A 15,096-nucleotide genomic window follows, 5' to 3' on the forward strand; every position below is an offset into this window, starting at 1 on the left:
AGATCTAGGCCAGCCAGGGTAAACAGAAACCGTTTGGCAATGTCAAACACATTAAGTGAGGCTATCTTACAACTTGGGGATATAGCCAAGAGGAAAAACCAAACCGTGTACATAAGAGGTTTGCAGGAAACCACCACTGTTGCTGGAAAAACAAGCTGGTCAACAAAATAAAACTTATTTCATGTGCTGCATCACAGAAAACTAGGGACATTTCTTCTTCCATTATGTAAACCCTGGGTATTAACTCAGGTAGGTCAGGCTTGGTGGCTCCACCTTAATCATCCCTCCAGCTCAGTTCTTTAGGCAAGTCACAAACCTTGAATAAATGCTTTCAAAGGGCACCACACTAAGTGAATTTTTTAAAAAGTGCTAAACAGGCAAAAGCATACAGGAAATAGCTTAGGGGCGTAGCACTAACAGGTATCCAGTACCTTACAACCTTCTAAGCAAATGCATACCTTGGTAGTTTGTATCCCTAACAGATTTAAGCCCTGGCTACTTGGAAGGTCAAACCTGAATATACTGAACCCCCTGTAATTCCAGTTTATAAAGCTTTAGATTTATAAGTCTTCCATGTGCTTATATTGTATGGCTTCCCAAGGAGACAGTAAGAGGGTTATCAGAGGCCCTGGAGCTTAAGAGGTCATCGGGTCCTTTGCAGGAACAGAAACTGCTGACCCTTCTCTCTAGCCTAAAAAAAATTTTTTTTACATCCCTGTTTGTGCTGTCCTCAGAGGCCAGTCAAGAGTATTGAAAACTACTTAATGATATGGTCCCTCCCAAGTCAGTTAAGACTTTAATCATGCCTTAGATGGGCAGTACACATGTACTCTAAATATTTTCTAAAATTCACATACTTTTATAGCTTAATATTTTGGTATTGCCCCTTCTAACAACTCAACCATTCTAAGCAGAATATTATAGCTCAACTAGGATCCACTGTAAAGATGTCCTTCCCCCTGAAGGCAGATTTATCACACACCCAAGATCTTTACAACAGTCTTCCAATGGAAGCTCTCCAGTAAATGCTAAACCAAAGTAGTAATTTTCCTATGGCCTAGTTGCTTTCCAATAGCCTGTTTCATTGCTTTATCACTTTAATAAGTTGCTTTCCAATAGCCTGTTTCATTGCTTTATCACTTTAATAATAAACCTTTCATAAGGTTCAATACACCCCTCCCAACAAGATTTATCTTGCAGGATTGCTTAACAGGCAATCTGTAACAATGCATATATATGAACGACCAGAAGACCTTTACTTTTATCTGCATTTATTTCATGTTGAATTTATTCCCGTGCCATAAGTTTTTGTTTCTTCAGTTTCTTCTGGGATATCTGAGAAGACAATGAAAAGAATCATTTTTTTTCAATTAGCATTAATTCTTAAAAGGACTCAAATTCACATCTCAGGAAAGGTAGGAAAAGCTCAACTGGTAAACATCAGAAGGCGGTTCTCAGTTTGCTTACTCCCTCTTAAAGCCCATCAGGGAAAAAAAAAACAATTCTATGGTTGGGGGTCAGCACAACAAGACTTCTGAAGAGTCACTGCATTAGGAAGGTTAAGAAGCATTGTTAGAGGGTTAGGACATAAGAGCCAAAAGTAAAATTATTTAGTTGTAAAGAGGAAGTGTTGTAGTGCAATAGCTAATCAGATCTAGTGTGACTACAGGTAACTCCCAGAAAAGCCACATTAAGTGGGTAAGAGGGCTGGTCAGAATAGGCTCCTTTCATGGTTATTACAAAGGTGCCTGTGTCTTTTAAAAATAAAACTGAATGGCTCACCTTTTTCTTCTGTGCAACCTCCTCTTCTGGCTTTGGAACAATCTGTTCCTTTTCAGTGAGGATCATCTCGATGTGGCAGGGGGAGCTCATGTATGGGTTAATCCGGCCATGAGCTCTGTAAGTTCGTCGGCGCATCTTAGGTGCTTTGTTCACCTGGATGTGCTCAATGACCAGAGAGTCCACATCTAAACCCTGGAGAGGGGAGAGCGAAAAAAATCAGACTAACATCTGTTTTGAGAAAAAGCTTCCAACCTCTAACTGGGATGATCTTGATCATTTGCTCCCTGTTTGGAGGCCTGAGTGCAGTGTCACACTGTGTTAGGTAGGCTCCTCTCAGAGCCCATGTTATTATACCAGAGATGGCTGCAAGCGATACACCAGATAGTGTCTAGCCTTCTGTCCTCCTACAGCACAAACTATTTTTATTTTAAAAGTTATACAGCCTCAGTACAAAAATCAAGTTTTCAAATGCAAAAGTAATGGCTACATCCCACCTCTAGATAGCTGAAACATCAAATACACAACATTCTCACTGTGCTTCTGAGCACCTCTAGGGAAATTGTCACAACAGAGGTGCAAGACAAAAGCAGCGTTTAACCCCCCCCCATAAAGAAACAAAGACATGTACATCCATTCCCATCACGTCACAATTATTGAATAGGATACCGAGCAAGTAACCGCACAACACACAAAGGACACCAAGGACCCGGTTACCTTCAGTTCAGCATTGCTCTCTGCATTCTTCAGCATGTGCAGCAAAAATTCTGCACTCTTTTTTGGCCACCGACCCTGTGTCCAGCCCCACTGTTTGGCCTGAAAGAAAAAAGGCAAACAGCTTCTTATTTTCCTTGGTAAGCAAGCACTGGACCCAGTTAGGAACATCTAGCCAACACCAAGGCTGCTCAGAACATGTTTTATTTCACGGTTAATCCAAAGGTGTCCTAAGATTGTCATCACAGCAACCAGACCAGTTAAGGAGACTTCAGCCCTTCCTCATCCCCCACCATCAAATCCATTTCTCACCTGGGCGCACCTACCAACTCCACCATTGTACCGTCGGAATGGCACACACTGCTTCTTCAAAGTGACATCTTTCAGATACTTGGTGGCTTTTCGGATATGCATACCCTTGATGGCCTGGGCCGTTTCACGGGTGTTCTAATTAAAACAAGCCAGAAAATTTTGGTTAATAATGTCGATCCACTGAAATTTTGAGAACTAGGGGACGAAATCACCATATATTACCTAAGCTCCATTACCCCATAATTAGTCCCATATTTCACAATATTTCCTCAAGCATTCACACCCCAATGACCAACTCATAAAAAAAGGAAGCTGCTCAGAATGTGTTTGTTTTCATGGTAAATCCAAAGGTGTCCTAAGAACGTCATCACCGCAGCGACCTTGTAAAGACATGCAGGAGCAAATCACAATTCTGTATCAGGACCATGGGGTTTCCTTACCTTAAAGTGAACCCGAAGGTTTGATCCTCTCGATTTGCATGCTACAAAAAAAAGCAAAAGGAAAAAAAGTCAGTCTCTGTTGCATTACCCATACACAACAAAAACAAATCGACAGAGTCGTGTCGGAACTTACATTTTGTAGGGTTTTCTGGGTCAAGAGAGTAGCGAACCATCTTCACGGATCACCTGGGAACAGAACGTTACCGTCAGCCACTAACCAACACGTCTAAACCCTGAGTCGATAGATACTGCCATCGACTGCTCAGAGGAGAGCTATTTTCACGGTCAATCCAAAGGTGTCCTAAGAAATGACATCATCGCAGCCATCTTCTCCTTGCCGGTTTAACGCAGACCTACCGGCCGGCAGCTTTAATCAAACTGGCGGCCCGAGGCCGTGCACCATCACCCGCAGACCGTCTCCCCCATCGCCCAGACCTCGCGACCTCCCCACGCACCCACGCCACGAGCCGCCCAGGGTGCAGCCCTGAGCTTAGATGAACGTGGGCTCCCACCCGGCGCCCTCCTCGGCCGGCACTCACCGCGGGGCCCGGGCCCGGCCTCGGGCGCCCTGCTCGGCTCACCCCGTGCCTCCGCCGGCCGCGCCGCCCTCACCCCACGCCCGCCCCGCGGCCTGCCGAAGCCCGGGTCCGACGCGCGGCCGAGCCCCTCCGCAAGGAGCGCGGCCGCCTGTGGCGAGGACCCATGGTCCTGGGGAGCTCGGAGCCCTGGGGCCGCGATGCCGGCTCCCCCGACACTACGACGGCGGCGATGGCGAAGGATTCGCCCGAGAGCCCGACGCCGAGTAACGCTCACCTCTGGCCGCTTACAGGAAGAGGAAGTACAGGGCTACTGGGAGAATTCATGAGACCTCGACCTCTCGCGAGACTTCCGGCGCAAGCACGAGATCCGAGGAGAGGGCGGGCTGAGAAGAAAGGGAATGTGTGATGTTTTGGGGATGTCAGAAAAGAAATGCAACTTTAGAGAGTGTCTCAAAATTCTCCTTTTTTTTTTAAATTTCAAAAACAATATTTATGGCTTTTACGTATCAGTGAATAAAAACAGTCCTGAAGCATAGGACACAAATTACTGGGAATGATCTAGAAATCTAGCTATTTTAATTGTTTGATTTGATTTGTCAACATGGACCCTCTGAAAGGCTTTATAACTGGACGGTTAGAAAGACCCTAGCCAAGTATGACTAAGCTAGCTTTTAATTCCAGTACTCGGAAGGTTGAGGCAATAACCTCACCTCAGCCAAGGCTCCATAGTGCGACCCTGTCTTAAAAATGAAAAAAAAAAAGTAAATAAATTAAAGACCTAATGGTATATGTCATGATGCCTCAAACCTGTAATCCCAGCATTTGCCAGGTGGAAGCAGGGCCAGAGATGGCTCAGCACCTAATAGCATTTGTTATTCTTCAATAGGACCAGGGTTTGGTTAGTAGCATCCACAAGGTAGCTCGCATGTGTAACTCCAGGTCCAAGGAATTATATGCATGTTCTGAAAATCGTTTTCAGGCAAAACACTCATACGCATAAAATAAATAAATCTAAAACAATTTTTTTGTTTTTGTTTTTCAAGACAGGGTGTCACTGTAGCTTTGGAGCCTGTCCTGGAACTAGGTCTTGTAAAACTGGCTGGCCTTGAACTCACAGAGATCAACCTGCCTTTGCCTCCCAAGTACTGGGATTAAAGGCACGTGCCACTACCGCCCAGCTAAAGCAAATTCTATCTATCTATCTATCTATCTATCTATCTATCATGCATTCAATATTCTGTCTGTGTGTATACCTGCAGGCCAGAAGAGGGCACCAGACCCCATATTACAGATGGTTGTGAGCCACCATGTGGTTGTTGGGAATTGAACTCAGGACTTTGGAAGAGCAGGCAATGCTCTTAACCTCTGAGCCATCTCTCCAGCCCCCGCAATTTTTTTTTTAAAATAAAATAAAAAGAATTCAAGGCCAGCCAGCAGTTTATGAGACTCCTGTCTCCACAAACAGCTGAGAGACCAGACTTGGTGGTGTGTGAACCTGCCCTTGGGAGGCTAAGGGAGGAGGGCAGACGGGGAGGGGCATGTCAGTGTGTTAGTCAGTCATATATTAATTATGAAGACAGGCTAACGGAAGATTCTGGTTCAAATGATTGCTCTTCCCCAGTGTCAATTCCAGACTTCATTCACTGAAGAAAACCTGTTGGCATTTTCTTTCCCTTTCTTCCTTGTTCAAGGTCACTTCTCTGATTCTGTTGCCGCTTGGCACGCCACCACTTCCTGGCAACCCAAACTCCAAGTGACAGAGTAGAAACAATGCCCTAGGCTCACTTGGCTTCTAGATAGAGTTTCATTCCTGAGAGAACGTTGAGCACTGAAGACACTCCACTTGGAGCTTGTTTTCTTCTTGGTAAAACTGGCCTTTGGGCAAAGAACTATCCCCTATCCCCAACCCTTAGTACCAAAGGTTGGACATTGTTATAATTCTCATATATCACTTCCTTCACAAGCCCTTACCACAGGCTGAAAACTCCCAAGTAAATTCTTCCCTTGAGCTAGATAGACAGAGATATCAAATCACTCTCTCACTACCTTTCCCGGAGATATCTGAGGTGAATATTTAATTCACCCTTAAACAGAACCTTGGGTTGGGATGTAGTTTAATGGTAGAGTACTTGTCTAGACTCTGTCAAGACCTGAGTTTGATCCCTGAGTTTTTCAAAAACTTTTGAAGAAAAAAAAAAGTTTTACTGGGGGAAAAGTTTTGGAGGACTGTTGGAGAGCCGTAGGTAGGAAGGAGTGATACAATTCATACTTTAAATAAATGACCTCAACTCCGCTGTAAAGAGCAAACCGGAGGGGTAGGAGGAGACCGAAGGAGAGTGATGTTGAGGTTTTAGCAAACTCTCAGCATCACTCACACTAAGCTGGTCGCCGTGGAGAACATGAGTCTGATCACAGGACTCTTCTGGAGGTGAAGCCAATGACACCTGTTGACCGACTGCGTACAGAAGGTGATATAAAGATAACAATGAGAGGCGGTCCCCATGCTTCCTGACTGAATACTGAGTGGTACAAAGTGCTGAACCTAGAGGAGGAACAGGAGGGATAATGTCAAATCTGTGTGACCTTAATCACAAATCTGTCCTATCAGATGTGGTGCCCTGCACCACTCAGCACTCAGGACTGAGGCAGGGTGACCACGAGTTCCAGGCCAGTCTGGGCTTGATAAGGAGACTCCTCTCTGAAGGTTTTGTTTTCAGATTTTATCTTTTTTATAAATTTTTAAAATATTTATTTATTTACTTATTATGTATACAATATTCTGTCTGTGTATATGTCTGAAGGCCAGAAGAGGGCATCAGACCTCATTACAGATGGTTGTGGGCCACCATGTGGTTGCTGGGAATTGAACTCAGGACCTTTGGAAGAACAGGCAATGCTCTTAACCACTGAGCCATCTCTCCAGCCCCTATAACTCCATTTTTACACAAGTTTTAGGAAGTGTGATGATTTTGAAGGACACATTTTAAATTTTTATTCATCAACATTATTATTATTATTATTTAGTTTTTGGAAACAGAGTTCCATGTAGCCAAGGTTGACATTGAACATGAGCTCCTCTTGCCTCTGCCTCTCAAGTTCTGAAATTATAGTTACACGCCACTACACCTGGCTTTAGGGGAGATTTTGTATGTTTCTTTGCTTGTTTGCTTTTGTTTTTCAAGACAGGGTTTCTCTGTTTAGTCCTTGCTGTCCTGTAATGGAGGGAGGTCATTGGTTAAATAAAAAGAAACTGCTTGGCCCTAATTGGTTAGAAGATAGGTGGGAGGAGTAAACAGAACAGAACACTGGGAGGAAGATGAAGTGAGCTCAGACTCCACAGCTCTCCTCTCGGGAGCAGACGCCTCAGAGAGACGCCATGCTCCCAGCTCCCAGGCAGACGCACGCGATGAAGCTCCAACCCAGGATGGACATAGGCTAGAATCTTCCTGGTAAGCGCACCTACGGGCGCTATACAGATGATTAGAAATGGGCTAAATTAATATGTGAGTATTAGCCTAGAAGAGGCTAGATAGAAATGGGCCAAGCAGTGTTTAAATGAATACAATTTGTTGTTGTTATTTCGGGCATAAGCTAGCCATGCAGGCGGCTGGGGTGCTGGGAACGCAGCCCTGCCGCTTCCTATTTCAACAGTCCTGGAACTCAATTTGTAGACCAGGCTGGCCTCGAACTCAGAGATCTGCCTGCCCCGAGTACTGATATTAAAGGTGTGCACCACCACCACCTGGCTAGGGCAGATTTAAATTACATTTTCAGGGCTAGTGAGGTAGCTCAGTCAGTGGTGTGCCCTCTCTGTGAACACAAGAGCTTAAGCTACATGCTCAAGCTCAGTGCTGAGAAGGCAGGGATGGAATTTAAACAAGCCAGTGGGACTATACTACTTGGTGAGTTCCAAGCCAGAGGCAATGTTTCAAACAGAAAAAGGGCTGGGCGGTGGTGTCGCATGCCTTCAATCCCAGCATTCAGCACAAGAAGCAGGCAGATTTCTGTGAGTTCAAGGCCAGCCTCCTACAGAACGAGCTCCAGGACAGCTAGGATTGTTACACAGAACAACTAAATCTTGAAAAACCGAAAACCAAACAAACAAACACACCTGAAAGACGAAAGGTGCTTGGGGAGTGATCCTTGAATGTGTCCTCTGGCTTCCAGACACATGTGCACCCTCACACACAGGACCACATACAGAAAATAGAAATGATTTTAAAAGTACATTTTCGGGGCTGGAGAGATGGCTCAGAGGTTAAGAGCATTGCCTGCTCTTCCAAAGGTCCTGAGTTCAATTCCCAGCAACCACATGGTGGCTCACAACCATCTGTAATGGGGTCTGGTGCCCTCTTCTGGCCTGCAGACATACACACAGACATAATATTGTATACATAATAAATAAATAAATATTTTAAAAAAAAGTACATTTTCTTAGCCAGGTACACACCTTTAACCCTAGCAGTGGGGAGGCAGAGGCAGGTGGAACTTTGTGAGTTCAAAGCCAGCTGAGGCTACATTGTGAGCTTCTATCCAAAACAAACACAACAAAGCATAAAAGTACATATTCTTTTCTTTGTCTTGTTACTGGCTGCCTGTTGTGTGTGCGTGTGTGTGTGTGTGTGTGTGTGTGAGAGAGAGAGAGAGAGAGAGAGAGAGAGAGAGAGAGCACAAGAGAGCGCCAGCGCTCCCTGGTAGGATCCTTGAGTATCTCAGCAGGTGGCTGTCCTTCCGTTGTTCTCCAGCAATCCTCTGGACCCTCATCTGCCTCACACAAATCTCTCCCCTCCTTGTTGGGAGGAAAAGACCTTTAGCACACTGATTGTCTCTAGTCTATAGCTCTCTTTGGCCATATATATATACAGTTTCAATGGACAAGAAGTTTCTCTCCGACAAAGACTCTCACTACTGCCTAGACTTGGGAACAGATGTCAGAAATCGTTGGTAGTTAATCAGGATGAGAAGCTCCCACGAGCTCTTCAGGCTGTTGGTCTCTTCTCATATGGGTCAGTACAGGCTTCCTTTGGAGCAACCGTAGTAGAATATGAAACATGACCATAAAAGCAGGTTTACATCTGGAGCAGTGGGTGAAACCTAAATCCAGCCTAGATAATACAGGCAGGCAGAGTCTAACATCCTCAGCTGCAGCACCGTGCTGGTCTACTGAGGCATTGTTCTTCTAAAGATAACTATCCTTTGGCTTTAACTTCATGTACAAAGATGTGGTAACAACTATATATGACATGCTCATGGGTCAGAGATGTTTCCAATGGTAACAGACACCCTTAGTATCCTGGTTCTCAGTCATACAAGACCAGCCCGGGGATAAGTAGGTCTGATGGCTAATCTGCCTTGTTACCTTGGCTAGATTTAGACTTATACCTAGGAAACACACCTGGGTATGTCTGTGGGTTGTTTCAGGAGAGGTTTAACTAGGGGGGCAAAATGCGCCCCAAGTGCAGGTAGCACCATCCCGTGGGCTGAGCTCTCAGGCTGAAGTATTGTAAAAACGGAAAAGCAGCTGACCTCTCCCATCTCTCTCTGATGTCTTACTGCAGACACCATGGGCCAGCTGCCTCCTGCTCCACTGCCCAGCTAGAGCCACTCTTGCCACGCCTTCCCTGTGGTGATGGGCTGTGGCCTCTCCAACTGTGAGCCAAAAGCAACTCTTTCTTCCTTTTTTTTTTTTCCAGAGCAATGGGAAAAGTGACTAATTCAAGAAGGTTGAAATATATCATGACACTGCTGGAGTTGGACTCAGATGCAAGTCCCAGGGCCTCCAGCTCCACACAGCTGACCAGGGTGAGGCCTTCAGCACTAATTTCTACATTGAGGGATTATTACACTTCTGAATCCTGAACTCTTATTCCCGAATGCATGATATCTCCTTTATTGGAGGTATAATGATTGTCTTTCATACTTTGCATGCCAGGCAGGGCGAGTGCTCTGCCAATGATCTAAAGCCTCAGTTCCCCCACCCCCTGCCCCGTGTGTGTGTGTGTGTGTGTGTGTGTGTGTGTGTGCAGACGCACACACACAGAGGTTGAGATCTTGCTCGGTAGCTTAGGATGGCCGTGAGTTCTTGATCTTCTGGTAGTAGCCTCCCAAATGCTGGGGTTACAGGTGTGCACTGTCATCCTTGGCTTTCTGGATGTGTCTTGTTTCTTTGTGCTTTCACTTAGCTTTTAATTCGGTGGATTTCAGGTAAGTAATTTTGACTCAAGTACATTATAAATTATGGTGTCTTGCTCACACGATCATTCTGGAAGACAGCATATAAGTGACCCACCGTATAGGTGACCCACCGTATAGGTGACCTACCACTGGGGATGTGAGTATGGAAGCCTGAATGTGGTGGTACATGTGATTCCCTTGATACTTGCTGGTCATTTATTTTTGTTTCTCTTTTTTTAAATTTTCTTCTTTTTTTCTCTTTCTTTTTTAAGACATAATCTCACTGTGTAGCCTTGGTTGGTCTCCAATTCTTAGAGAGCCACCCACCTCAGCCCCCTATTTCTGGGATTGAAGGTGTGTGCCACCATACCATTCTTTTTTTTTTTGTTTTCGAGACAGGGTTTCTCTATAGCTATTGGAGTCTATCCTAGAACTAGCTCTCGTAAACCAGACTGGCCTCAAACTCACAGACATCCGCCTGCCTCTGCCTCCTGAGTGCTGGGATTGATTAAAGGTGTGCACCACTACTGCCTGGCTGGTAGATCATTCTTTAAAGGAGTAGACTACAAATAATTTAGGCTTTGTAGACTGAAATAGTCTTGGTTATGACCACTTAGTTCTGTGCAAAACCAACCATAAGCAATCAGTCCTTAAGTAGGCATGTCATATTGTAACAACAACAGCAACAAATATTGCTTCATCAGATAGTAGCCCTGATCTAGCTGAGGTCTTCCATCCCTGGACTAGAAAATCATCTATGTAGTATTATAAGCGTCTGAATAAATATTCAACCCCATCAAACAAACATTTACTGTGTGTGTGTTTGTGTGTGTGTAGTGTGCGCGCATATTCTTGTGGAACCCAAAACCACCAGTCCAGGGATGGCACCTCTGACCATGTACTAGGTCTTCCCCCGTTGATCACTAATTGAGAATATGCCTTACATCTGGATCTCATGGAGGCATTTCCTCAATGGAGGCTCCTTCCTCTGATGACTCTAGCTTGTGTCAAGTTGACACACAAAACCACCCAGGACAGTAGGTCTTTTTTTCTTTCCTTTTTTTTAAAAGACAGAGTAGAGATTCACCCATTTTACTCCCTGATTGCTGAGAATAAAGGCAATGCAAGTGGTTGTTTTGGCTCAACGGGCTGTCCATCGAAACATGTTTTAGAAGTGTTCTATTGCTGTGAAGAGACACCATGACCATGGCAACCCTTAAAAAAGAAAACATTTGGGGGCTGGAGAGATGGCTCAGAGGTTAAGAGCACTGCCTGCTCTTCCAAAGGTCCTGAGTTCAATTCCCAGCAACCACATGGTGGCTCACAACCATCTGTAATGATATCTGGTGCCCTCTTCTGGCCTGCAGGCATACACACAGACAGAATATTGTATACATAATAAATAAATAAATATTTAGAAAAAAAAAAAGAAAACATTTAACTGGGGCTGGCTTACAGTTTCAGAGGTTTAGTCCGTTATCCTCAAGGCAGGGAATGTGGATACATGCAGACAGACATGGTACCTGAGAGGGTTACATCCGGATCTGGAGGCAGGAGGAAGAGAGAGAGTCACTGGACCTGATTTAGGCTTAAGAAACCTCAAACTAAGCCGGGCGGTGGTGGCGCACGCCTTTAATCCCAGCACTTGTGAGGCAGAGGCAGGCGGATCTCTGTGAGTTCGAGACCAGCCTGGTCTACAAGAGCTAGTTCCAGGACAGGCTCCAAAAAAACCACAGAGAAACCCTGTCTCAAAAAAAAAAAAAAAGAAAGAAAGAAAAGAAAAGAAACCTCAAACCCCACCCCCAGTGACACACTTCCATCAACAAGGCCAAGGCCACACCTCTCAATCCTAAGTAGTGCCACTCTCTGATGACTAAGCATTCAAATATATGAACCTTTGGGGGCCAGTCCTATTCAAACCTCCTCAAGACCCTAGGATCAAGCAAGTGCTGAAGTTATACACTCACTGCCTTGGGTTTCACATGGATGCTAGGGATCTGAACTCAGGTCTTCATTCTCCCACAGTAAGCACTTCATCTACTGAGTTATGTCCTCATCCTAGCCCACTCTGTTTTTGTTTTGTTTTTGTTTTTTCAAGACAGGGTCTGTCTGTGTAACAGCTGTGCCTATCTTGGAACTTGCTTTGCAGACCAAGTTGGCCTTGAACTCACAGAGATCCACTCGCCTCTGCCTGCTGGGATTTAAGGCGTGTACCACCACCGCCCGGTCCATTCTTCTAAACACACTGAATCCATTATGTCACTATTTTTTTTTGTTTTTTTTTTTTTGTTTGTTTGTTTTTTGGTCGAGACAGGGTTTCTCTGTGGTTTTGGAGCGAACTAGCTCTTGTAGACCAGGCTGGTCTCGAACTCACAGAGATCCGCCTGCCTCTGCCTCCCAAGTGTTGGGATTAAAGGTGTGCGCCACCACTGCCCGGCTCATTACGTCACTGTTTATTGGAGAGTTAGCATATCCCTCAGACACTTTGGTAAATGTTCCTTTAAAACCTTCAAGCCTGGGGGCTGGAGAGATGACTCAGAGACTGGAGAGATGGCTCAGTGGTTGAGAGCACTGGTTGCTCTTCCAGAGGACCTAGGTTCAATTCCCAGCACCCACATGGCAGCTCACAACTGTCTGTAACTCCAGTTCAAGGGCATCTGACACCCTCATACACACAAACATGCAAGCAAAACACCAATGTATATAATATAAAGTGAGAATAAAACGTCATTAAAAATATTTCAAAGAGAGAAAGAAAACCAGGGGGAGAGGGTGGTTGTGCATGCCTTTAATCTCAGCACTTGGGGGGTTGGAGAGATGGCTCAGAGGTTAAGAGCACTGGTTGTTCTTCCAGAGGACCTGAGTTCAATTCCCAGCAACCACGTGGTGGCTCACAACCATCCATAATGACATCTGGTGCCCTCTTCTGGCCTGCAAGCAAACATCCAGACAGAATGCTGTATACATAATAGATAAATAAACTTAAAAAAAAAATCTCAGCACTTGGGAGAAAGAGGCACATGTATCTCTGTGAGTTTGAGGCCAGCCGAGTTTACAGAGTGAGTTTCAGGAGAGCCAGGGCTATACAGAAAAACCCTGTCTCAAAAACCCAAAATAAATAAATAATAAATAAAACCTTCAAGATAACTCTAAGGCTGGAGTCGAGAATGTACATAGCATAGCTGAATTTGTGTCTGGATATATGCCCACTCCCTCCTTCACCCTTCTGTCCAAGGCTTAGAGTTTCTAGTTTCCTTCCTGTTGTGGAATATTCCTTTACACTGTGTGAAGACATGTCACTGTGATTGGTTTAATAAAAAGCTAAATGGCCAATAGCTAGGCAAGATTGGGGGGAGGGCAGAGAAAATGCTGGGATGAAGAAAATGGAGAAGATGTGGAGCGAGTTGGACACACAAAATGGATAGCGGTAAAGGCCACATGGTAGAACATAGATTAATAAAAATATGGGTTAATTTAGGTTATAAGAGCTTGTTGGGAGCAAGCCTAAGCTATCGGCCAAGCTTTCATAATTACTAAGAAGTCTCCATGTTGTTTATTTGGGAGCTGGTTGGAAGGACAGAGGAAGATTAGCTGTATCTTCCTTCCCTCTTGCAAAATGCAGTGACTTCCTGACTGTTACACCAAGTAACCTTTACTCTCTATTTTCTTGTTATAAAGGAAGGTTACCGATCCTCATCAACAGCAGAGCTAGCAAAGGACTGGAGACTAGTCTCTAGCATGTTGTGGAATAATCTTTTGTACACCGTGAAGATGTGTCACTCATATTGGTTTAATAAAGAGCTGAATGGCCAAAAGCTAGGTAGGATTTCCAGGTATAGAGGATACCGGGAGGAAGAAGAGCAGAGTCATGAGGATGTGCCAAGGATGGAGAGCAAGCAGCATGGGGGGTCCAGAGTAAAAGAATGTAGATTAAAAGATATGGGTTAATTTAAATTATAAAGATTAGTTAGAAATATGCCTGAGCTATTGGCCAAGCTTTCATAGTTAATAGTACGCCTCTTTGTTGCTTTGTTTTTTTTTTCGTGAGCTGGTGGCCCAAAAAGAAAAATCCGATTACACTAGCATGAATCCTTTCTGTGTCAAATGAGTGTCCATGAGTATTTTGGGTAACTGGGAAGTAATTCTAGATCACAGAGAGAAGATAGGACAGACCCACAGCAAAGGGGGAAGACGAAAGCGAAACAAGCTGCCGTGTGCCTTCCCCCGCAATTTTGTGAACGGGGGTCCTATGGCCAAAAGGTGGCTGATGATGCTTTCTTTTGGGGTTCAAGAGATGTGGGCTCGACTCCACTGGTTCTCTTTCCATTACCCCTGCCTGCCACGAGGAAGGATCTTGGAAAGGGATTCAGGAATTCTGGGAAGTTTTGTCTTGGATTTTGTTAAGAGTTTACAAAAACACTGTGATTGCTTTATGTGAAAACCAAATTCCTGTTACTCGTGACCGAGCAGCGATTGGGCCACTAGATGGCGCCAGCTCAGCGTATTGCCTTCATTGGCGTGGGAAAGGAAACTTAGAGCAAGTTTGTCAGGACATGTAAACGTGACTTGGTTCTGATGAACGATGTGCTTTTTAGAAAATGAGTTTTGACTCTTTTGCATTGTGAGTGGAGCCGGGGCTGAGAAGGACCCCAGAGTCCTAGGGAACTCTGCCTGTAGGGGATGATGTAGTAATGACCCACATTTCCACACCAGGAAAACCTGCCGCTCAAAATGCCTGGCTGCATCAGGGCTGGAAGATCTGGGACGGTCCTCTGGCTCAATCCTCTTATTATGCAGATGAAGAACTAACTATTTCTCAATTGCTCTCTGTGCAAGAATGTCTCCTCAAATATAGCCAATTGCTTGAATAAAAATAAGGGCCCGATATGGCTTGTGGCCTCCCTGGTCACTGAAGCCTTTTGTAAGATAATTGCATGGAGGGTATAAATTTTACTTCCTTTCTTTTGTTTCCAAGGGAGATATTCTTTTTGTCTGTCCACCCCTCCCTCCCCTCCTTTTCCTTCCTTGTGAGACCCTCTTACACATAACACACATAAACATCATTCCTCAGCATAATGAACAAAAAATTGTTTCCTGCCGGGCGGTGGTGGTGCATGCCTTTAATCCCAGCACGAGGC

The 15,096-nt window shown here is 44.8% G+C and overlaps 1 protein-coding gene and 3 non-coding genes across 4 annotated transcripts; all 4 read right to left on the reverse strand.

Annotated features, from left to right (window-relative positions):
- Positions 1-1,254: 1,254 nt before the first annotated feature.
- On the reverse strand, positions 1,255-4,114 carry Rpl17 (ribosomal protein L17). The gene is made up of 7 exons (XM_041639298.1): positions 4,059-4,114; positions 3,379-3,431; positions 3,246-3,286; positions 2,806-2,940; positions 2,497-2,595; positions 1,783-1,974; positions 1,255-1,335 (listed from the first exon to the last, which is right to left on the reverse strand). Exons 2-7 carry the CDS (start codon positions 3,416-3,418, stop codon positions 1,288-1,290), a joined length of 555 nt encoding a protein of 184 aa, XP_041495232.1. The 5' UTR covers positions 3,419-3,431; positions 4,059-4,114; the 3' UTR covers positions 1,255-1,287.
- Positions 2,680-2,744, reverse strand: LOC121438859. Its single transcript, XR_005973132.1, has one exon. It is a non-coding gene; the product is annotated as a small nucleolar RNA SNORD58 (small nucleolar RNA).
- On the reverse strand, positions 3,117-3,181 carry LOC121438858. Its single transcript, XR_005973131.1, has one exon. It is a non-coding gene; the product is annotated as a small nucleolar RNA SNORD58 (small nucleolar RNA).
- On the reverse strand, positions 3,503-3,568 carry LOC121438860. The gene has a single exon (XR_005973133.1). It is a non-coding gene; the product is annotated as a small nucleolar RNA SNORD58 (small nucleolar RNA).
- Positions 4,115-15,096: the final 10,982 nt, after the last annotated feature.

The sequence above is a fragment of the Microtus oregoni genome, unplaced genomic scaffold, assembly GCF_018167655.1.
Source record: "Microtus oregoni isolate MIOR12 unplaced genomic scaffold, Mior012 000057F_ref0000458, whole genome shotgun sequence".
In the NCBI taxonomy this organism is placed as follows: Eukaryota; Metazoa; Chordata; class Mammalia; order Rodentia; family Cricetidae; genus Microtus; species Microtus oregoni.

Coding starts and splice junctions, on each gene's coding strand:
- Rpl17 (XM_041639298.1), bottom strand. CDS start 3,418: ATGGTTCGCTACTCTCTTGACCCAGAAAACCCTACAAAAT. Junction 3,287..3,378: donor CCCAGAAAACCCTACAAAAT/GTAAGTTCCGAC, acceptor TTTTTTTTGTAG/CATGCAAATCGAGAGGATCA. Junction 1,975..2,496: donor AGAGCAATGCTGAACTGAAG/GTAACCGGGTCC, acceptor TCCCCTCTCCAG/GGTTTAGATGTGGACTCTCT.